The following is a 20,981-nucleotide window of genomic DNA, read 5'->3' on the forward strand; positions in this document are numbered from 1 at the left end:
TGCCTGGTGCAGTGTATTTTTTTCTCCCTCTCCCCAGGACTGGATCAAGACATTAAGTCAAGGCGCATAGTACCACAGGCTAGCCAAGTTATTTTGGCATTTGAGGCAGGAAATCCTACAAGCTCCTCTCCCTTTCCTGGCGCTAATAAAACAAATGAAACAACTAATCATTTGATGCCCTTTCCTGACAGCCAAAATCAGCTGCTTCAGGTGGCCGCCTCATTCTGCCTAATGGAAGGACTGGCCTTCCATAAAAAATGGAATTTGGTTCAGCCAATGATGTTGATTGGCAGCAGGTTCAGGACAGGATCAAGAAAGGACTTATTCACATGGCATGCCATTAATTTATGGGCAATTGGACCAATGATTGGAGACTAAGCTATCAATCAGAGGGTGTTAGCCGCGATAGACTCTCCAGTTAGTATGCCACCAAATAACAACTGGGGGGTGAGAGCAGGAAAAGGAGATGGCTTCTGGGCTTCTCTGGTGGTCCACACTGAGTAACAGAATGCAAGACTGGATAGACTTTTGGTATGATCCAACAGGATCTCTCTTGCATTCTTATGTAACCTCTCTTGGACTCATGGATGGGAAATCTCAGGCCTGGGAGTCAAATGCACCACCCCTCTCTGTCTAGCCCTTGGTATTCTTCCCAGGTCAAACACCCCTCCCTAACAACAACTCCCTACAGCCCCTGTTTTGCACTCTCCTTGAGTGTGTTTGCCTGGCCAGAATGTATCCTTGAATTCTGAGCATGCTTCCCACTTGCCTGGGTGTAGGGGTGCACATGTGTGTAAAAACTAGCCTGCTATACCAAGTCAAAATTTCCATTTATGCTTATGCCTTCTTTTGCACCTGGCCCCACCCACCTATGGCATGTGGCCCCCAGATGGTTGCCCACCAGAAAATGTGGCTTCTGGGCTATGTTCACCACTCCAGTTCTAACTGCACATGTTCAGTCTCTTTACAGTGCTATCATGCATGTGTCCACTCAGGAGTAAGTCCCATTCAGTTAAATGGGGCTTACTCCCAGGAAAGTGGGTCAGGATAGCATACTTTTATTGCACTGTGGGCTGCCTATCCTGCGATATGAATGGTACCTCGTGTACTAACCTAATAATGGAGTGTCTTTCTCTCCATGTCTATTTGGTTGGCATGATGTTTCCACTTGCCTTGATTACTGGACTTTGCAACTCTTGAGACTGGGAACTCTGATAATGTGCATACTTATTTTTGGGAAGGTGAGATCTGTGTGATGCTGTGCACTCATTTTAAACATGAAACACAATCTCTGGTTTGCAGGGAAAGGTCAAAAGTCAATATCCAAAAAGTCTTTCAAGGCATTCCAGGGTCTTGTTCATTTGGTTTGCTCATTATCGTTCTCCCTTAATGTAAGGAAGCCTTTCATGAAGAGTGCCGTATTGCTCAGCTAGCCTTCATGATGGGTTAGTTGTCTTACGCTTATACCTGGTGAAAAGATGCATCACCACCTATCCTAGGGGTAGGGGATACCTCTCTATCTAGCTCTCAAAATGCTCCCTTCTCTGTCCCTCACACACTCCACACCAACCCACTCCACACACCCCTGAAATGCTTTTACCTGGCCAAAATATGCCCTTTAACTTTGATAAAGCCTCTAGTTTCTCCTGGTAGAGATGTGCACATGTAGAAACCTTTGGCTTTTGCATGATTGGAACACAGCCTATTGTACAGAGGCAAAGAGTCACACAACTGTTGTTCCATCTACTATTGCACCCAGCCCTGTTCACCCTTGTCTCTGTCTCCACCCACTTTTTGCCCTGGCCCCGCCCACCCCTGGCATGTGGCCTCCAGAAGGTCTCCTATGAAGGAACATGGCTCTTGGGCTGGAAAAAGGGTTTCCCACCCCTGATCTAGTATAGGGCCACAGCTTGGTGTAGGTCTCGCTCAGCCTGTAAGCCAGACTCCTACGTGGGGCTCCTAACATCATCAGCACTCTTTAGTACCCCAGACCCTCCCTGCCATTGACGGTACTGCCTGAGCATTGTTTGTTACTGTTCTCAGCAATGTGCTTTAAGCTTCACCCGGGCAGACTTTTGCAGAAGCAATTGCATTTGAAAATGGCGAATTGCAAGCCTTGGGCTAACTGCTTTGCTTTGTGCATTACAGTACACAGATTATTATTAGTTTGCAGCAGGATGTTCATTATCCTTTGTAGATGTACTTGATGGGTGAGCCAGTTGCATCCGTAGTGAAGCTTTCACTCTCGTTCAGTGTGTCACTCTCACCAGAAGTGTTGGCGTTCTTTAGCCTCATGATTCGGGACTGTAGCCGCTCATGCTCCCTCCTCAGCTCGGAGTAGGAGTGGGAGAATGTGTGGAATATGGAGGTGGCTGGGAAAGCCATAATGAGTATCCCACTCAGGATGCTGCTTAGGGCAACCATCTGGCCCGGGACGCTCCTGGGTACCATGTCCCCGTAGCCCACTGTAGTCATAGAGATGATAGCCCACCAGTAAGAGGCAGGGATGCTGGTAAACTCCAGGATCTTCCCAGATTCATTTTCTGCAAGGTAGACCAGGGGGGAAAAGAGGGTGACGGCTACACACAGGAAGAGCAAGAGCAGGCCAAACTCTCTTGCACTCCTCCGGACGGTGAGGCCCAAAGTCTGCAATCCCAGAGAGTGCCTAGCAAGGCGCATGACATACAGTATCCTCAAGGCACGTAAGACCCGTAGCACCAAGCCCACCTTCTCGAGGTACGAGCTCCCGCTCGGCCTGCTTTCTTTCTCAGTGGGCTCATCATCCAGCACAATGAGGGATGCATAATATGGGGAGATGGCCAAGAAGTCGATGATGTTCAGAGGACCTTTGAAAAACTGACATTTGCTCTTGGCCTGGATGAATCGGAGGCAGAACTCCAGGGAGAACCAAGCCACACAGATGGTCTCAATGATGAAGATGTAATAGCACTTTTGGGAACATTCGCCCTGCGTATGGAAGGGGAAAAGAAAGAGGTCAGAATGAATGGAAGTCTCTCTCAGTTAAAAAAAATAAATCAGAAAAATACAACAGAGGCTGTAATGTACACCGTGTGTGTTACCCAGTCGTAGTGATGAGGGAGAAGTTTTGTTTGCATTTTAATGAGAAGCTATCTCATTCACATTTCTTGAACCAATGCACAACCCGCAAAACATAGATATCCTTTGAAATTCACACTTCTCTGAATTTTATGGCACAGTTCTTCAACACAACAATTTGTGCAAAAATACATTATATTAGAGGGGAATGTGTATAATGTCAGTTCCTAGGGCTCCCCAATTCCCAGGGCTCCCAAGACTCAGAGTAGATAATAAACATCTCTTGATCTCATGACTCACCCTCCTACCAGCCATCTGCTACATTTGGATCTTTACATGACTCTCCTTCTGGGAAAATGCCTGCATATAAAAGGGATATAGGAACAACCCATTTTACCTTGTTATTATTTATTATAGATTTATTAGGCCACCAGTTCAGCAGCTTCCCATGTGCTGTGATCCCTGCCACTTCCTATGAGTCTCAGTAGCCACCACTGCTCATACAACCCACAATCTGACAGCGCTTTTTGTTGGTATATATTGGATGTTTTATTTCTATTAGTTGTGGATGTGGATGTGGCCCTTGTCTTTAAGGCAATGAAGTTGTGGTGCATGCACATAATACAGAAATAATTTTCAAAAGGTGCAAGTGGCTGAATGATTTATGGAAGGCACTTTGTGGTTAACCAATGTTTGTAACTGACCAGCTAATTGGCTGAAGTTGCAAACCCATTGAATCCAGTTTCTAACAAGAGGTGGCTTGTGATAATTCCTTGCCTAGAAGAAAGGCGGGCGGGGGAGGAACCTTCTACCATTTAGGCATTTTGTATCTGCCTTGTCCTCAACCCTCTTACAAGCGAGAGCTGTTCAAATCCCCTGACTGCATTGCTGCCACGAGGATTGCTGAGTCACTTTTCCTGCACTGCTGCTTTTGTTTGAATACTTAAGCCCAGGCTCTAGTTAAATCAAACTGTCCCAGGTGAGAACTGGAGAACAGAAATGGAAAAAATTAAGTACCTCCAATAGGTCACTTTGGCCTTTGAATATGTGGTCCTAAGCCAATATCATTTAACCACAAAGGCTTTTGTGGGCAACCCTGAATCCCTCCTCTTCGTTGAATAATGAATCTGGATATGCTCAGAGAGAATTCTAACATTTCCTTATGGATCACTGAGAAGGTATTTTTCAGTCATACCATTTAACAGCAAAGGTTATTCAGTAGCGCTGTGCCAAAAATGTCTCCTGCAGCCCTCCCCCCCACCGGTCTCCATCAAGTTAATGAGAAAAGAAATTGCATTCGGAAATTATCAATGGGGATAAAATATTTTGGTGAACTTCTCAAGGGTAGGGGGTGTTTCTCTTTGTGTGTGTGTGCATTCATGTTCGTGTGCAGGTGCACTGACCTTACTTTTGAGGTGGCCAGGTGGTGCCTGTGAGTGTCCTCTCTCTTTTGTTCTGCAAATCATTGGACCAGGGTTCTTTGCTCTGCAGCCTTCCCTGGTTCCTTCACTTTCAATCAAAGCCCACAAGAAGGCATCATAAAGGAGCTCCTTTCACAGGGCTTTTTCAGATCAGGAAGTGTGGGAAGCTGGGGAGGGTGCAGAGCACTGGGGAAATGGGTAGAAATGGGATGAAAGAAAACACACTCACACATACCACCCTTGCCCATCTTGAGGTTCTAAAGAAACTTAAGAGAATGAGGCAGACAAATGGAAGCCTCTTTTATAGATGGAAACCTCTGAGAAATGGGTGTTACAGATTTCAGCATAGCACTATTATACAACTGCCTCCTCCAAAGTACGTGTGGCTATGAATTTGAAGTGGTACATATATATATATATATATATATATATATATATATATATATATATATGATGCACTTAAGGAAAAACAATATTCTGAGCACTCTTCAGTGGGCATTTTTAGGTGGTGGCAGTGATAGAGATATGAGTAAGTAGGTAAGGCCAGAAGGGCAGATATTTGAAAGATACATGAGAGACCTTGTTGTGTAGCAACTAGCATGCTTGACTATTACCAGATAGACTTGGCTTCAAATCCCCACATTACCAGGACACCTGCTACATGATCATGGACCAGTCAATGTCTCTCTAAGACTAGTAACAAGTCCACCTTACAGGACTGTTGGCTAAAGTCCAAAGGACTGTGTGCACTGCCCTGAGATCCTTGGAGAAAAAGTAGGATGAAACTTCAGCTCAGGGTTCTGCAATGAGATGGTCAACAGTGCTACACATCACTGATAGCAAGCACCCAATGATGCTCACCTGGAATGCAGTCCCTGAGCAATATAGTAGTCAGCTCAGCAGTCTCAATACACATGTATTCCTGACCTTGATAACTACCCTCTGAACATAAAAGAAATGTCATTTGTAAGCAGGGAAGAAAGGGTTTGGTTTTGAAACTTAACAAGTATCTTCCTCCCCAACCCCCGGTCACCAAGACTGTTTTGGAAGGCTATTCCAGAGTTTCACAGGTTTTGTAATAGCAGCACATGCTAAGATCCAAAAAAAATAATGGCTGATGGAGAATTGGCATGGCACCAGCCAATATGTTACTAAATGGTGATTACAGGAGCAGGATGAGACTGGATGGTTTAATCATCTGTGACCAAAGATAGTAGAGAGGCGAAATCGACTTTCCATTCATTTTATGGTCTCATCCTCATGTACAAGCTAGAATGTCTGCAGAGAAGGGCAACCAAAATGATCAAGGGTCTGGAAATCAAGCCTTATGAGGAATGGTTGAAGGCACTGAGTATGCTTAGCCTGTTAAAGAGGAGACTGAGAGGAGATTTGATAGCCATCTTCAAATATCTAAGGGGCTGCCACATAGAGGATGGAGAAAACTTATTTTCTCCTGCTCCAGAGGCTGGGACCTGCACCAATCCCACCTAAAGATCCATTTCCCTCAAACATTCCTCAAACAGAATAAAATAGAGAAACCATAACAATAAAACGATTAGTAACTGTGTCATGGTATAAAATTCCAGACCTAGAAAGCACAATTATAAGTTTTCTTAAATTAGTCCCCAGTGCAGCATCACAATATTTAGCCACCCTGGAAGAGGAGGAAGCTTTCTGATCTGAAAGGAGCAAAAAGACATAAAATGCATCCAATCATCCTGGGACTCCCGTAAAAGGGATTCAGAAAAATCTTACGTACCTTGTAAAAAAGGAACAGTACATAAGAACCAGATATATTGGTTCTACCTCTCCAGATTCACAGGAGCATTTACATTGACAAGAGGATATTTTTTGGAACCTCCCCTCCAGCACTACTTACTGATAGAAGAACATTTAAATGCACCAAAGTAAAGGCATGCTGGAGAGCCACTGTCAGTCAGTGTAAATAATAGTGATCTAGATGGACAAAAAGGGACGCAGGTGGCGCTGTGGGTTAAAGCCTCAGCGCCTAGGGCTTGCCGATCGAAAGGTCGGCGGTTCGAATCCCTGCGGCGGGGTGCGCTCCCGCTGCTCGGTCCCAGCGCCTGCCAACCTAGCAGTTCGAAAGCACCTCCGGGTGCAAGCAGATAAATAGGGACCGCTTACCAGCGGGAAGGTAAACGGCGTTTCCGTGTGCGGCTCTGGCTCTGGCTCTGGCTCTGGCCAGAGCAGCGATGTCACGCTGGCCACGTGACCCGGAAGTGTCTCTGGACAGCGCTGGCCCCTGGCCTCTTAAGTGAGATGGGCGCACAACCCCAGAGTCTGTCAAGACTGGCCCATACGGGCAGGGGTACCTTTACCTTTACCTTAGATGGACAAAATGGTCTGACTTGCGATAAAGCAGTTTAGGAACATAAGAACAGGTTCCATTAAGGCATCTGGCTGGCCACTGTGAGACCACGATACTGGACTAGATGTGTCTTTGGTCTGATCCTGTGGGACTCTTCTTATGTTCTTAAAAGCTTGCTGTGGCAAATTTCAACTCCCAATAAGCAGTGAAATGGGGTCTTTGGTTGTTTCATTTGAGATGCATTCCAGTCAGAGGACCAAGGGATGGTGCTAAACCATTTTCTCAGTGCTATTTTCCCCTCTCCCTTGTTTGTTAGTTGCCCCATTAAGGGAAGCTTATGTGTACTACAGTTAATCCAACTATGGTCTCAGTGCAAACAATCAAAGATAAGTGTTTCGATCTTAAAAGTAATGTGCTGTTTCTAATGATTTTCCTATGGTGGTGATGTTGATGATGATGATGATGAATCATTCCTCCTCTCTCTCATTTTTAAATTACCCTGTGCATTTGGGATAACAACCCAGAAATATTATGCGTGGGTGGGAATGCTGGGGGAGAGGCAAAGCACAGTGCTAAAGCCCCTGGATTAAAAGGATTCTGACCTGCCCAACAAATTGACCCATGGCACTGCACAAATATCCTGGGTGCTTGTTTGCACTTTTCCCTTTTGTAAAAGATAGTTATTTGCTGCTTCCACAGCAGAAGACATGTTACAGATGGCTTGCTTAGTTTTAAACCCTCCCACCACCACACCTGAAAAAAATCAGACCCAAGGCATACCGGTATGTGTTTGCATTGAAAAACAGCCTTATTACAACCTAATTTTTTTGTGAGGAGAGAATTAAAAGACTGAATAGTGGGTGGTGGGGATTTAGGTTCAGGAGCTCTGGGTCTTCCCTCCCTCAGTCTGAAAAGAAAAGCTGCACGCCCAATGAAAGTTGTGCTTCTGTGCAAACTTAATCTGATGGTGCAAGTTGTTATGCAGCATGGAAATTTGATTTCTTAGTCACCATATGATTAACCAGCTTTTAAAAAAACAACAAACAGAATCACAGAAACAATCAGTTCACAGCCCTAAAGTGAAGTGTATTAACATCTCATTTGACGCATTCTGGGGTTAAGACCTGCATTTGAAATAAGTTCCATCCTGATGCTCTAGGGAGGTCTGGCCCAAGTGAAGCCATTTTCTTAGCTCTTAACACTGAACTTAATTCATGTAAGAATATAAGTAGAGCCCTGCTAGATCAGAGCAGAAGCCCATCTAGTCCAGCACTGTCCTTCCTGCAGCTGGCAACCACATAATTTGCATAAGCCCATCAGCAGAACATGAAGGTAAAAGCCACTCCCTAGGTCAGAGGTTTTCAACCTTTTGGATCCCCGGCTCCCTTGACCAGCTACAGTCGTTCTGCAGCACCCCTGTGGGGCTCAGGAGCCCAGTTATGTCACCCCTTGCCTGCAGAACTGGCAGCCTCTCATCCCTTTTCGAACACCCTCCCTTGTGGAGTATTTCCTCAGCCTCCTCTCCTCTTCCCTCTCCTTGGGTGTCCTCTGGACAGCTGCTGCTGCCATCCCAGGTCTCTGAGCTGCCCCCCGCACCCAAAGACAGGTGCTACCTAGCGCTTCCCCACAAGGGCCTGGAAAGCACCCCCTGGCTAGCCCCAGAGACACCCAATGCCCGGGGAGCTTGTAGCCAGGGCTGCTGCAACAACAGCTATGCAAGCCTTTAGGAAGCAGAGATGCAAGAGGGCATCAGAGGATGGAGGAAAGGAAAGAGGGACAGAGACCAATGTTGCCCATGGCACCCCTGACCACCATTCAAAGCACTCCAGGGTGCCACAACACACTGGTTTCAAACCACTTCCCTAGGCTGTTTCCCAGCCTCTGCTATTCAGAGATATACCATTGCAAGTAACAAACAGACAGATAATTGTCACCCAGTTCTTTGAAAACCAGCCTTCCCTGCCTCTGGTCCACAGTTTTCACTGAGAGATGCCAAACTCCATTGCAGGCCATTGGTGCAGTTGCATCCAGCATCCCTTTGAATGACTTGTCAGGCAATCAAGCAGCATTTTTTCTGTTTCACACCTCCCACAGTGCGCTAAAATGTGGAAACAGTTGTACTGGTTGTACCGCATGATGCATAGTAAAAGCGGGGAGAAGTAAATTAATGACATACACAGTGAAGCTATGTTCTCCTTTATTTTGTTTTTGCTTACCACAGTCATCCCTAAGCCCCACCACAATGGGCAGATATTAATCCTACACGTGTTTACTCCGGACGAGTAGTCTGCCTGAGTTCCACGAGGCTTTCCACCTCTTGGGCTGATCCGACATGGGCTACAAAACAGCATACATTGGCCATAAACTGACATGCCTCATTTGTCCTTAGGATGTCACAAGCTAGCTAGGCATCTAACTGATCTGAATCATATGCTAGGAAAAAGCTTTGCAAAGGATTTCTGTGCCTCTTTGGTGTTATAATTCATCTTTAAAGCAGTGCACAGATTTCAGCCTCATTGAGTTCACGATTAGTTGCTTTACTGAGTCAGACCTCCGGTTCACTGAAGCTCAGCATTTTACAGCCTAAGGGCCACATTTCCTTCTGAGCAGCCTTCCAGGGGCCACATGCCAGGAGCGGGGCTACCCACTTTTTGCCTTGGCTCTCCTCTGCAGGATGCCCCCCCCCAATGTTGCCCACAAAGGAATGCAACTGCAGTGCTGAAAAAGGTTCCCCACTCCAGCTTTAGAGGGGAAGGACTTCCTGACAGTATGAGCTATTTGACAGTGGAATAAACTGTCTCAAAAGGTGATGGACTCTCCTGCATTTGAGGTTTTTTAATCAGAGGCTGGAAGGCCACCCAGCAGGATTGTTGCAGCAAGGGATTCCCTGCATCAGCACAGGAGAGATGATGACCTTGAGGTTCTTTTATGATTCTCCGATTCAAACACACAACGCGACAGAAGGCTGGCAAAAAGAAGAAGGATGTTTTTAAACCAGCCTTCTAGAGTTCTTTGTGAAGTACAGTTTCTAGCTTTTGAAGCTTAGCTCAGTGGTTGAGCATCTGCTTTGCATGCAGGAGGTCCCGGGTTCAATCCCCAGCAGCATCTCCTGCTAGAGCTGGGAGAGTTCTCCATCTGAAACCCTAGAGAGTCACTGCCAGTCAGTGTGGGCCTTCTGTGCTAGAGGGAACAGTGGTGTAAGGCAGCTTCCAAGGTGTCTATGAACCAGCTGCTACAGCACTGCCTTCAACCATTATTTGATTTGAGGACATTAGGAAGTGATGTTGCTTTTCTCTGCATCATGAAATTTCCCAAAAGTTGCATCTCAGGCTGCTCTTAACCAGCCCTGTCCTTGTGCATTTGTGGGGTTGGGGAGTGTTTGTGATCAGCTGGCTACCTTAGGAAGGTGATTCTGATTTGCTTGTCTGTGGTTTTAAGTACAGGTTGGCACAATGGGAGTGGGATATTAACTATTCTGCATTAATTCACATGATGCAGCAATACTGTGATCGCGCATAGGTGGCAGCTCATTTTCTCCTCTCTCTCTATCACCAGTTTTGTGCATTTGACACAGATATTATTTTGCATGCCTTGTAGGAAGAAGGTTTAGATATCTTTATGTGCACATCTTTATAAACACTGTTTTGGTGGTAGTGGTGGTGTCCATGTGGTTATTTTGATACACATTGCACCAATGTATTCATGCATCAATGATGACTTCAGTGTATCTTATAAGATTGCTCTCTCCAGGTACCTTAAAGGCAGATGGTGAGGGTCAGAATTCTTATTATTATTACTTCTACTCCTCTGCTGCTGGAGTCTATTTCAAAATACCACTAAAGTATATTTCAAAATACTCAAGTGATAAAGAGAGAGACCAGATTCTCTGTTAGGAAACAGTGAGGATCGCGAACTAATGGCCTTCCAGTTGTTGTTGTACTACAACTCTCATCATCCCTGCCCCTTGGACATGCTGGTTGCAGGCTGATGGGAGCTGGAGCCCAACAACTGCTGGATTTTCACAGATTCTCCATGGTGGAGGTTTGTGTGCCAAAACGAAACCACTGCACCACATAGGTATGTTTAGAGAACCTTGTGGGCATTCCTTGCTCAGCCTCCCAGAAAGCCTCCATAATACTAACTTCTCAGCAAATGTGCTTTGGATCAAACTGAAAAACAACACTGATTGAACTACAAAGAATATTCTGGCACTTTAAAAGGCAAAGGTTGCATTCCTAAATATGCTTTCTTGGGAGTAGGTGCATTGAACTAGGGTTGCCATATTGTGGGCAAAGTTGTTGAGCTTTTGTTTTTGGGGAGGGGGGCAAAGTTGTTGTTGAGCTTTTTTTTTAAGTTTTGCCCAAAGTTGCTTCCAACAGCCAATTGCTGGCTATGTCTGGGCCTGGCAACCCTAACTAAACAGAAAGGGACTTACGTCTGAGTAAACATGTGCTGTTCTGTAAGAAAGAAAGAAAGAAAGAAAGAAAGAAAGAAAGAAAGAAAGAAAGATAGATTGATTTTGCCAAAACTTTAATTGGCTTTTCTTAGGGGTTTTTTATTTTAAAAATACTTTTTTGCAGAAAATATTAGTGAATACTAATGGCTTTAAAAGAATCAATGTAACAATAAATACAGTTGGAGGGAACGACGGTCAACTGTAGCCTTTTTCATTCCTTTTAATACAAAGAACATACATTTTTTTGAGATTGTTTTCTAAAAAAAATAAAATTGGCAATATAGCCAGTAGTGAATGGAGTGGCATCCTTTCCATTTAACATTTATTTGCAAACAAACAATCAAATGCAAAACCAATAATTGCTTAAGGCATCCACAAGCCCTGTCTAAGGAATCTTGCCCAATCGCAGTGGCTTGACGGATTCATTGGTGATGAAAGGGCACCCTATACATACTCAGAGGCACTGCTGTGTGCAAATAGATTTGTTCTCCAAGGAGTGGTTTATAGGTTTGGTAGTTCTATTCTGTGTTCCTGTACAATTCAAATGCTGTCTGTGAAAAGGTGTTTAGCAGAGGCAGGAATGATTTCCTTCCCAACCAGCCAGTTAGAATATGCAAAAGTGTTACTCTCTCATTTCACAGTTTCTGAGCTTGCTCTGAACTGAGCTTACTAGCAACCTTCATTTCAAATTAAACCCTGTTGCTAATCTGCGAAAGTTGAACTACTCATTCTGACATACATTGATGAACCATTTGATCATTTCCCCACTGGACCACCTCATTCCCCCACCCCCTAGAAAAACTAGATTTGTCTTCATGCTGGGCATAATTCTGCCTACACACACACTTCCACACTTAGGAACCACTCTTGACAGATAGGACACTTTCCCAAGAAGTACTTTACCACAACAAACCCATAAAATTAGCAGAGAACCAGCCTGGTGCAGTGGCTAGAGTGTTGACCCAGGACCAAGAGACCTGTGTTTGTTCATTTTCTTGGTTTTGTATTTATATCGCACCTTCTCACAACCCTTTAAGGCAGGTTTGAGTGAGAGTTGGTGAGTGGCCCAAGGTGACTCAGTGAAAAAAGAAGCAGGGAACCCAATCACCTAGAGAAATCCCCTACCCCCTTCTATGTAGCTATATGCAAGTGGAGCATGCTATCACAATGCCCCTCTCCATCCATATGCATATTCATTAGGCATAGCATTAGACATACATGGGGACAGTTGAACCTGTGTGCATAGGCAATAAGGGTACAATACTCAAAAGCAAAAGAGAGGAAAATGCATGAGTGAATTAGTCCAAACGCAGGCATGCAGTGTTGGCTGCAGAATATCATGATGTAACATAGGTCTGCAGATGTAATATAACTGGTGATGTTTATGGTAATAGGAACAGAAGAAGGGCCATGCTAGATCAGGCCAAAGGCCCTTCTAGTCCAGCATCCTGCTCTCACTGTGGCCAGACAGATGCCTGCAGGAAACCCGCAAGCAGGACCTGAACACAAGAGCATACTCTCATCTTGTGGTTTCCAGCAACCGGCATGCAGAAGCATTACTCCCTCTGACCATGGAGACATAATAGAGGCTAGTGGCCATTGATAGCTTCATTCCTCCATTAATTTATCCAGTCCTCTTTAAAAGCCATCTGAGTTGGTGGGCATCACTCCCTTCTGTGGGAGGGAGTTCTATGCATTGCCCACAAGCAGGGTGGTAGGAACACAGCAACCGTCTTTGGTCCATATAGCTCAGTACTGCCTACACTGGCCAGAAGCAGCTCTTGTGGTTCCAAGAAGGGCCCTCTCCCTGCCATACCTGGAAATGGAAAGAATTGAAACTGCGTGCAAAGCCAATACTCTACCACTGAGCTATGATCCTTCTGCATGGAACGACACTTTCCCCACTTAGGAAACCTAAGAACTCCCAGCATCTGCCTGTGACAGTGGAAGGAGAACATAAATACAAAACAGGGGCTTACTTACCCTGTCTTCTTCTTCCCTTAAGTCCGGCATGGTGCTGACACAAAGGCTTATCGCTGTGGTGGCCACAAAGAGGATGGAGAGGCAAGCAAAGATTTTCCCCGGGAGGCCCGACCGGGGGTTTTCCACCATGTCCCTCAGCTTGCTCATAAACTGGCCAAATTTGGTCTCCTCTTCCAGGACGCAGGCCGTCACTTTGCTCATCTGCATCTCCTCCTCTCTGCGCACCTCAGCCAGCTCCTCAGCCTTCTGGAAGAGCTTCCGGAAGCAGCAGTTCTCCAAGTTGGACTCCTCGATCCCCCAGTACTTCAGCTCCTCCTGGAAGGACAAGGCACAGGTGTCGCGGAGGAGCATCAGTTTCCCTGCCGCAAGGAAGCTGACAATCACCCCAAAAACGTTGGGGTTCCGGTCAAAGAAAAACTCTTGCGTGTCTTCATCGTAGTCATCACACAGCTGAATTATTTCTTCGTAGCTGCTGCAGAACTTCAGCTTGCTCAGCCGGGATGCGGGGAACTCGTCCAAGGTGCTCCAGGGCAACAGGTACTTGATGCCGCCAACGTTGACCATGATCTCCCTCTTCAGATCGACTGTCCCGAGCCGATCTGGGTGGTAAATCCTCTGGGCCCGTTGGTAGTGGACCCCTTTGGCGGGGGGAGTCTCGACCACTGAGATGGGAAACAGGTGGTTCAAGGAAGTGCAGGAATTGTAGCTGTAGTCGTGGTCACTGCCTCCAGAGAGAATAGGCATCTCTGAGGGTTGTCACTGGAGCTCCAGCACAGAAGCAGCATCAGAGCCAAGCTGGCTAGGGAGGTGGAAATGGGAGGGAAAACAGAGACAGGATCATGACCATTGTGAGATGAGGAACACAATAACATAAGAAGAGCCCTGCTGGATCAGGCTAATAGCCCATCTAGTCCAGCATCCTGTTCACCCAGGTTTCTGTGAACAACTTATAAGCAGGACCCAAGCACAAGAGCACTATCCACTCCTATGATTTCCAGCAACTTATATTCAGAGGCATACTGCCTCCGACAACAGAAGGACAAGATAGCTATTGTACTAGCAGCCCCAATTTGTCCAATCTTCTGTTAAAACTACCCTAGCTGGTGGCCATCTTTTCCTCCTGTTGAAGTCAGTTCCACAGTTTGGCTATGTGCTTCATGAGCAAAAGCATCTGTTTCTCCTAACCAGTTGTTGTTGTTGGAATGTTAATACCAGCTTTCTTTTCAACAAGAAATGCCAGGACAGTTTGCAAACAAATAAAATCCAACAACAAAATACCCCTTTATTTACAAGGAGGGATTGGGGATCTCAGGCCCTGCTGGGCCTCTCTATCAGGCCCTCGGGACTCTCCACAGACCACATATGAGCCATACCCTCTCACTAGCCTGGCTTTACAGCCTCAAGTGCTTTTGTCTGGCTGGAGTGTGTCCTCTGGCAATTCTTCTTATTTGCCTGGACGGAGGATAGAGAGGGATATGTGGGTGTGTCCAGAAACTAGCCTTCTGCACTGAGGTAAATTTCACATCCATTGCTCCACCCACTTTTGCCTTTGGCTCCACCCACCACTGGCATGTAGCCCTTGGGAGGTTGCCCAGAAGCAACCTTCAGAATGCAGGGAATGCATCCCTCAGGCTGAAAAAGGTCCCACACCCTTTGTTTATGGCACACCTTAGCTGTTTCTGCTGACACATTCTAATTTTTTTTATAAAAAAAGAGGGGTAGCCACTGGATTCAATCAAAGCTCATTCCTGGGAAAACTTGATGTATAACCTTCAAATCTGCTTATATATTGAAGTCCTCCTCAATAACACCCTGGTGGAGAAGCCACTCCTGTAGTGCGAACAGAAGTGTTGCAGTGCCCTGCTGGGATCAAGCCCAAAGTCTTGCCTGGGTCCAGGATATAGAATCATAGAATCATAGAATCATAGAGTTGGAAGAGACCACAAGGGCCATCGAGTCCAACCCCCTGCCAAGCAGGAAACACCATCAGAGCACTCCTGACATATGGTTGTCAAGCCTCTGCTTAAAGACCTCCAAAGAAGGAGACTCCACCACACTCCTTGGCAGCAAATATAGACAAGCTGGAATGTGTGCAGTGGAGGAGAACCAAGATGGCAAAGGGTCTGGAAACCGAGGCTTATGAGGAATGGCTGAGGAAGCTGGGGATGTTTAACCTGGAGGAGAGAAGGCTGACAGGTGATATGATAGCCATCTTCAAACATCTGAAGGGCTGTCCCATGGAAGATGGAGCAAGCTTGTCTTCTGCTGCTCTAGAGGGAAGGACCCAAACCAAAGGGTTCAAATTACAAGAAAGGAGAGTCTGATTAAACATTAGGATGACCTTTTTGATGGTATGAGCTAATTGACAATGGAATAGACTACCTTAGAAGGTGGTAGACTCTCCTTCCATCTGCCTGGAAGGCCATCTGCCAGGAATTCTTTAGTTGTGATTCCTGTATTGCAAGGGGTTGGAATAAATGACCCCTGAGGTCCCTTCCAACTTTACAATCCTGTACTTTCCAGCAGAGACCAGTAAGATGCCTCCAGCAGGACATGCAGGTGATGTCTTCTTCTTTGGCTTGTCCTCATCCTTTCGTATTCAGAGACACGGTGCCTCTGGATGTGAAAGTTCTATTTAACTATCAAGCCCAAAAGCTTTTGGCTGACCAACTCATCCTGAGTTTGTCTAATCCTAATAAAATAAAATAAATCTAAGCACTTCCCCTCCCCCACCTCACTAGATCCCTATTCCATAAGTTAATCATGTTTATATGGGCAGGATTTATTTTTGCCTGCCCTGAATCTGCTGCAAATCAACTTCATTGAATGATGGCATTTCAGCAAGAAATCCTTCTAGGTAGTACAGCGGTACCTAGGATACTCTCAGGGATTAATTAACATGATGGCAGTTTGTCTGTCCTAAGAGAACAGGCAGCAGTGCTTACAAAGGCTGTCCATCTTAGCTGGAAGTTCTAAATGTTGCTCTTCTGTTGATGATGTTTTAAAGTTATACACATTTGCACACCCCCAAAAGAGAGAGAAGCAGAAACGGCAACGATGTATGCATTTGATTTCTTCACACAAATTATCTTATAACCTTTACAACAGCCCTGTAAGGTAGACCAAATATCAATATCCCCATATTGCAGACTGTGGGGCTGAGGTTGGTGTTCATCCTCTCCTTTTCACAGACACCGCCTGCCGCTGGAATTCCGTCTCATTATTGCTAAGTACACACACGTCCCCCCTCCCCTTCAAGTAGACATCGCGCGAAACCAATTACACATACAATGCTGAGAAGCAAACCCCTTTGTAGAGGTTTGGAGCTGATGGGGAGTGAGCACAAAACCCCTCCAGTCTTATTCTTCTCTGCCTCCAGCTTGTCATCCATCCCGGCGCAGGCTGACAGCATTCCAGAACGAAGTTTCGCAAAGTTACTTACTGCGCTAAACACGGGCTGTGTCCGGGTCAACTGTCTCCCCAGCGGCAAGAGCAGAACGCATTGCGAGGAATTGTTGCCATTCCTGGGTGATGGAGAATCATCAAAGCACATTTGTTGCCCTGGTTCCATGGATGTAATAAAATTGCTCTTGGCCAGCATCTGCTTCTTGATATTCTCTCTCTCCTTTATAGACTGACTCCCTCACTCAAAGACCCTTTCAAAGATTTGGAAGGCATCCCTGAATCTTCTTGGGCAACTGAAAAGAGAGACAAAGTCTGTATTCTCCCTCTCTCCGCTTTTCCTCCCTGGAGGGCTGTCAGTGTGGTCCTCCTGACAGAAGGAGGAGGGAGGGAAGAGGGAAGGGCTTAGACATAATCTCTCCCTTGTTCTCCCTTTCCAGCATCCTCCAGCCCTTCATCCTTAGAGCAGACTGCAGGGCATACCAGCAATTCAGCAGCAGGCTGGAGTGGAAGCAGAGAAACCCAACAAATGCTCAATAATAAATTGATGCTGACAAAGACAGTTCTCCATAACACTTGCCAGTGTTTTTATTCTCTCCCTGTTTTTTGACTTTGGAGGCAGCAATTGAATTGTTTCAGGATGTTTCCCCACACACCCCAGAAGCAGCTTCCTTTCAGGTGTTGAGTTCTGAAAGTTCCAGGCTTCTAAAAAAGCACTCTACTATTCCACATAAGATTTAATAGGGCATGTGCACAGGGTAAGTTTGCTGTTGTGATAGTGGTTTGGGGTGTGTGGGTGTGTGCCAGGGTGATGGATCCAGCCAGTCATCTCACTATGGCGAAGAAGGCTCCTTCCCCTTATGTAATAACCTGCTGACAAAAGGTTTGGGACATCTCCATGAGTGATGGAGCTTGTAGGGGGTTGCGCAACAGCTGTTCCTGACTCCGCATTTACATAAAGACTCTTGTATACACACAGAGCCAATGGATGATTTAGAATATTAATATGAATCGCACATAGTATGTATGCAATGAACTTGTGTAATTTCAAACTTGTTTGGTTGAAAGCTGGCTGGTTGAAATCTCACAAATTAACTGTACGCAAGGTGGATAGCTCTAATGTGTTGGGTTTTCCTGGTGCAGAAACACATTTTTGCGTATTCGCACCACCCCCAGAACAGAACCCCTGTGGAAGACACGATCATACTGTATATATATTTGATCTCCCACAAAAATTACTAGCCTGCTGGAGTCTGGCAGAGGAATGATGGCGTTATCTGCTGCTTCTGCAACAGCTTGGTGTTCTGGATATGGTGGAGAGGACTTCCCCCAGCTGGCTGCCTTCTTTGTTTCCATGCCAGGTGCAGAAGAGGGACAGAATGCTCCATCCTTCCTGCAACAGTCGGCCCAATTGACTTTAAGGAATTCCTTGTCGCCTATGGCAACCGGGCATATCCTTACAGTGTATTTTGTGTATACACACGCACTAGCTGCCAACAATCCTTCCCACTCTCCCAGCTTTCTGTCACATTCCAGTGCATGGGTAGGGAATCTCAGGCTCAGGGATTACATGTGGCCCTCCGGGGTGCTCCATCTGGCCCTCAGGACTCTTCCCAGACTACACTCCCTCACTGCATCTGCTTCCAACCTCAAGAGTTTTTGCCTGACTGGACTGTTCTTGAACTGTGATAGTGTTTCTTGTTTGCATGAATGGAGGATAGAGAGGGGGTCCGTGTGTGTGCGCACGCAGAAACTAGCCTACTGTATAAAGGTCACTTTTTCACCCATTGTGCCACCTACTTTTGTCTCTGGCCTCTTCCAACTCTGGCATGTGGCCCCTGGAAGGTTGCCTGGAAGAGTTTGAGGCCCTTGGGTTGATTATGGTTCCCTATCCTTGGTCTAGTATGATCCAGGTTCCTTGCATACTGGAACTTTTGAGTTATTTAGTTACATTTATATCCTGTCTTTCTTTCACCATGGAATTCAAGCTGGCATATATAGAATCATAGAATGGAAAGGGACCCTCAAAGGTCATCTGATCCAAACCCCTACAATTGAGGAATCACAGCTAAATAATTCCTGACATCCAACTTCTGTTTAAAAACCTCCAGTGATGGAGAACCCACCAGCTTCTGAGGTAGTCAATTCCACTATCAAACAGCTCTTATCATCAGAAAGTTTTTTCCCTAATGGTTAGTCAGAATCAACTAGAGAGGAAAAACTGTTCACACAAGCAGTTGTTCACATCATCAGTGTACAGCCGAGATGACTAAATTGTGCAATATTGTCCCTTCTTTTGAATAATAGCCAGTAATACCTAGAAGATGGTTAGGTTTGTGAGCAATGATGACTGGTGGCTACAAACTATTGAACACACACACAAGGACTCTAATTTGGCGAGGGCTGGAGAGATACAATTTGATTGTAATTAGAAAAGGAGACATTAATGATGATGATGATGATGATGATGATGCCAATCTGACTGGGTTGCCCCAGTCACTCTGGATGGCTTCCAGCAAAATATATATTTGTGTGTTTGAGTTCAGCCTGTTGGCAATCCCCAGACTCTAGACACTACATTATACCATGTTTCAAAATAGCCAGCACATAGGCTGTATCATATCTACATTTGCCTGTCTGATTATGTGATATGGCTCAATAGTAATTTGATTTCCTTTGAAACAGGAATCCTCCTGAAAGGGATGTTGTGCAATCTGCACACTTAACATTCCTTGGGGCTTGCACCCCTTAGGCAAAAACAGTTGCATAATTTCATAAAGAGACATTATTTATCAAACACAACACTCTCTCTGATGCCCACCACCTAACCAACATCCTCACCAGTTACATTTGTAAATGATTTAACAATAATGCATGTGTAATTGGTTTCCCCGCTCTCCGTTGCAAGCAGAGACATTTTTCAAGCTTGTGTCATCACAGAGAAGGCTAAGTGTGAATGAAATTAATTTTGGGAAGGCTAAGGGGCAGGCATGGTCTCAGGCAAGACAGAAAACCCAACTTGGTTACAAATCCAATCTTCTCTTTGGTCACCTCCAGGCCATCAGTGTTTTGCAGAAGAGATTCTTCAAGCACATACCAGAACAGTGTTTGGGACTTTTTACTTTAGAGAAAATGTAAGTCAGAGATGGCATGATAGAACTTTATAAAATTATGCATAGCATGGAAAAAGTGAATAGAAAAAAGTTTTTCTCCCTCTCTCATAGTACAAGAACTCATGGAAATCCAATGAAACAATGAAATGTTGGGAGATAAAAGAAAGCAATTCTTCATGCACTACATAGCTAAACTATGAAACTTGCTCCCATAGGAGGCAGTGATGGTGATCAACCTAGATGGAAGAATAGAAAAATTCATGAAGGAGAAGTCTATCAATGGCTGCAAGTGACAATGGCTATATTCTGCCGTTACAATTGGAAAGAGCAATGTTTCTGAATACCATTACTAGGAACCACAGGAGAGGAAAGTGCTCAAATTCTGCTTGCAGGTTTCCCACAGGCATCTGGTTGGCCACTGGGAGAACCAGATGCTGGGCTAGATGGGTCATTGGCTCTTCTTATCTTCTTAATTCCCAGAACAGTTTAACAGTCCCCCTTCCCAGGGAGCTCTGGGAATTGTAGCTTTGTGAGGAGAATGGGGTCTCCTAACAGCTCTCAGCACCATTAACAAGCTACATTTCCCCGGATTCTCAGGGGAAAGTGATGATTATTGAAAATGGTATGATACTGCTATAAATCCAATGGTACCAAATAGTATGGGAAACAGCTTTACTAGAAAAATTAACCAATAAACTGAAACTGACATGGGGACAAACAGAAGAAGACGCCTTTACCCTGGTATGGCTCCCCTTAATCACACACACAGCCCAACAAGATAATGACAAAAATCCACCAACAACATAAAAATCAATATGGCTATCCTGATACAAAACACCCACCCACCCCACTCACACATGAAAACAAAGATCACCACAGCCAATCACAAACAAACAACCACACCCTAGGCCAACCCCAACCTCTCTCACTACCAAAGGAACGCAAGTGAATAGCAGAGAACCTGCACAAGCGATGCTGACATAAATATAAGTATAATAGAAACACCCACCCCACCCCCACTCACCTTCCCCCCCCCACCTCTTTCCCCCTCTTCTTCCTAATGTCTCAACAGATGAAACTGATCTGTGAAAAATGTTACAGGGTGGGGGGAGAGAGAGACATTGCACATACTTTTGTAAACCAAGAAAATATTTAATAAAAATACATTTTTAAAAAAATGTATGGTGCAGATGGTGTCTAATTTTCTACAGTTCTCCCAC

The 20,981-nt window shown here is 45.3% G+C and overlaps 1 protein-coding gene and 1 long non-coding RNA gene across 2 annotated transcripts; one reads left to right on the plus strand and one right to left on the minus strand.

Moving 5' to 3' along the window:
* Positions 1-192: 192 nt before the first annotated feature.
* On the minus strand, positions 193-17,073 carry KCNG4 (potassium voltage-gated channel modifier subfamily G member 4). Its single transcript, XM_079988858.1, has 3 exons — positions 16,689-17,073; positions 13,247-14,045; positions 193-2,967 (listed from the first exon to the last, which is right to left on the minus strand). The coding sequence occupies exons 2-3, from the start codon at positions 13,988-13,990 to the stop codon at positions 2,185-2,187; spliced, it is 1,527 nt and encodes a 508-aa protein (XP_079844984.1). The 5' UTR covers positions 13,991-14,045; positions 16,689-17,073; the 3' UTR covers positions 193-2,184.
* On the plus strand, positions 13,643-17,221 carry LOC307223132. The gene is made up of 2 exons (XR_013841973.1): positions 13,643-13,783; positions 17,089-17,221. It is a non-coding gene; the product is annotated as an uncharacterized lncRNA (long non-coding RNA).
* The last annotated feature ends 3,760 nt before the right edge of the window (positions 17,222-20,981 follow it).

Source organism: Podarcis cretensis (assembly GCF_951804945.1).
Source record: "Podarcis cretensis genome assembly, chromosome: 8".
NCBI classification, from domain to species: domain Eukaryota; kingdom Metazoa; phylum Chordata; class Lepidosauria; order Squamata; family Lacertidae; genus Podarcis; species Podarcis cretensis.

Coding starts and splice junctions, on each gene's coding strand:
- KCNG4 (XM_079988858.1), bottom strand. CDS start 13,990: ATGCCTATTCTCTCTGGAGGCAGTGACCACGACTACAGCTACAATTCC. Junction 2,968..13,246: donor TAAGGGAAGAAGAAGACAGG/GTAAGTAAGCCC, acceptor TTCCATACGCAG/GGCGAATGTTCCCAAAAGTG.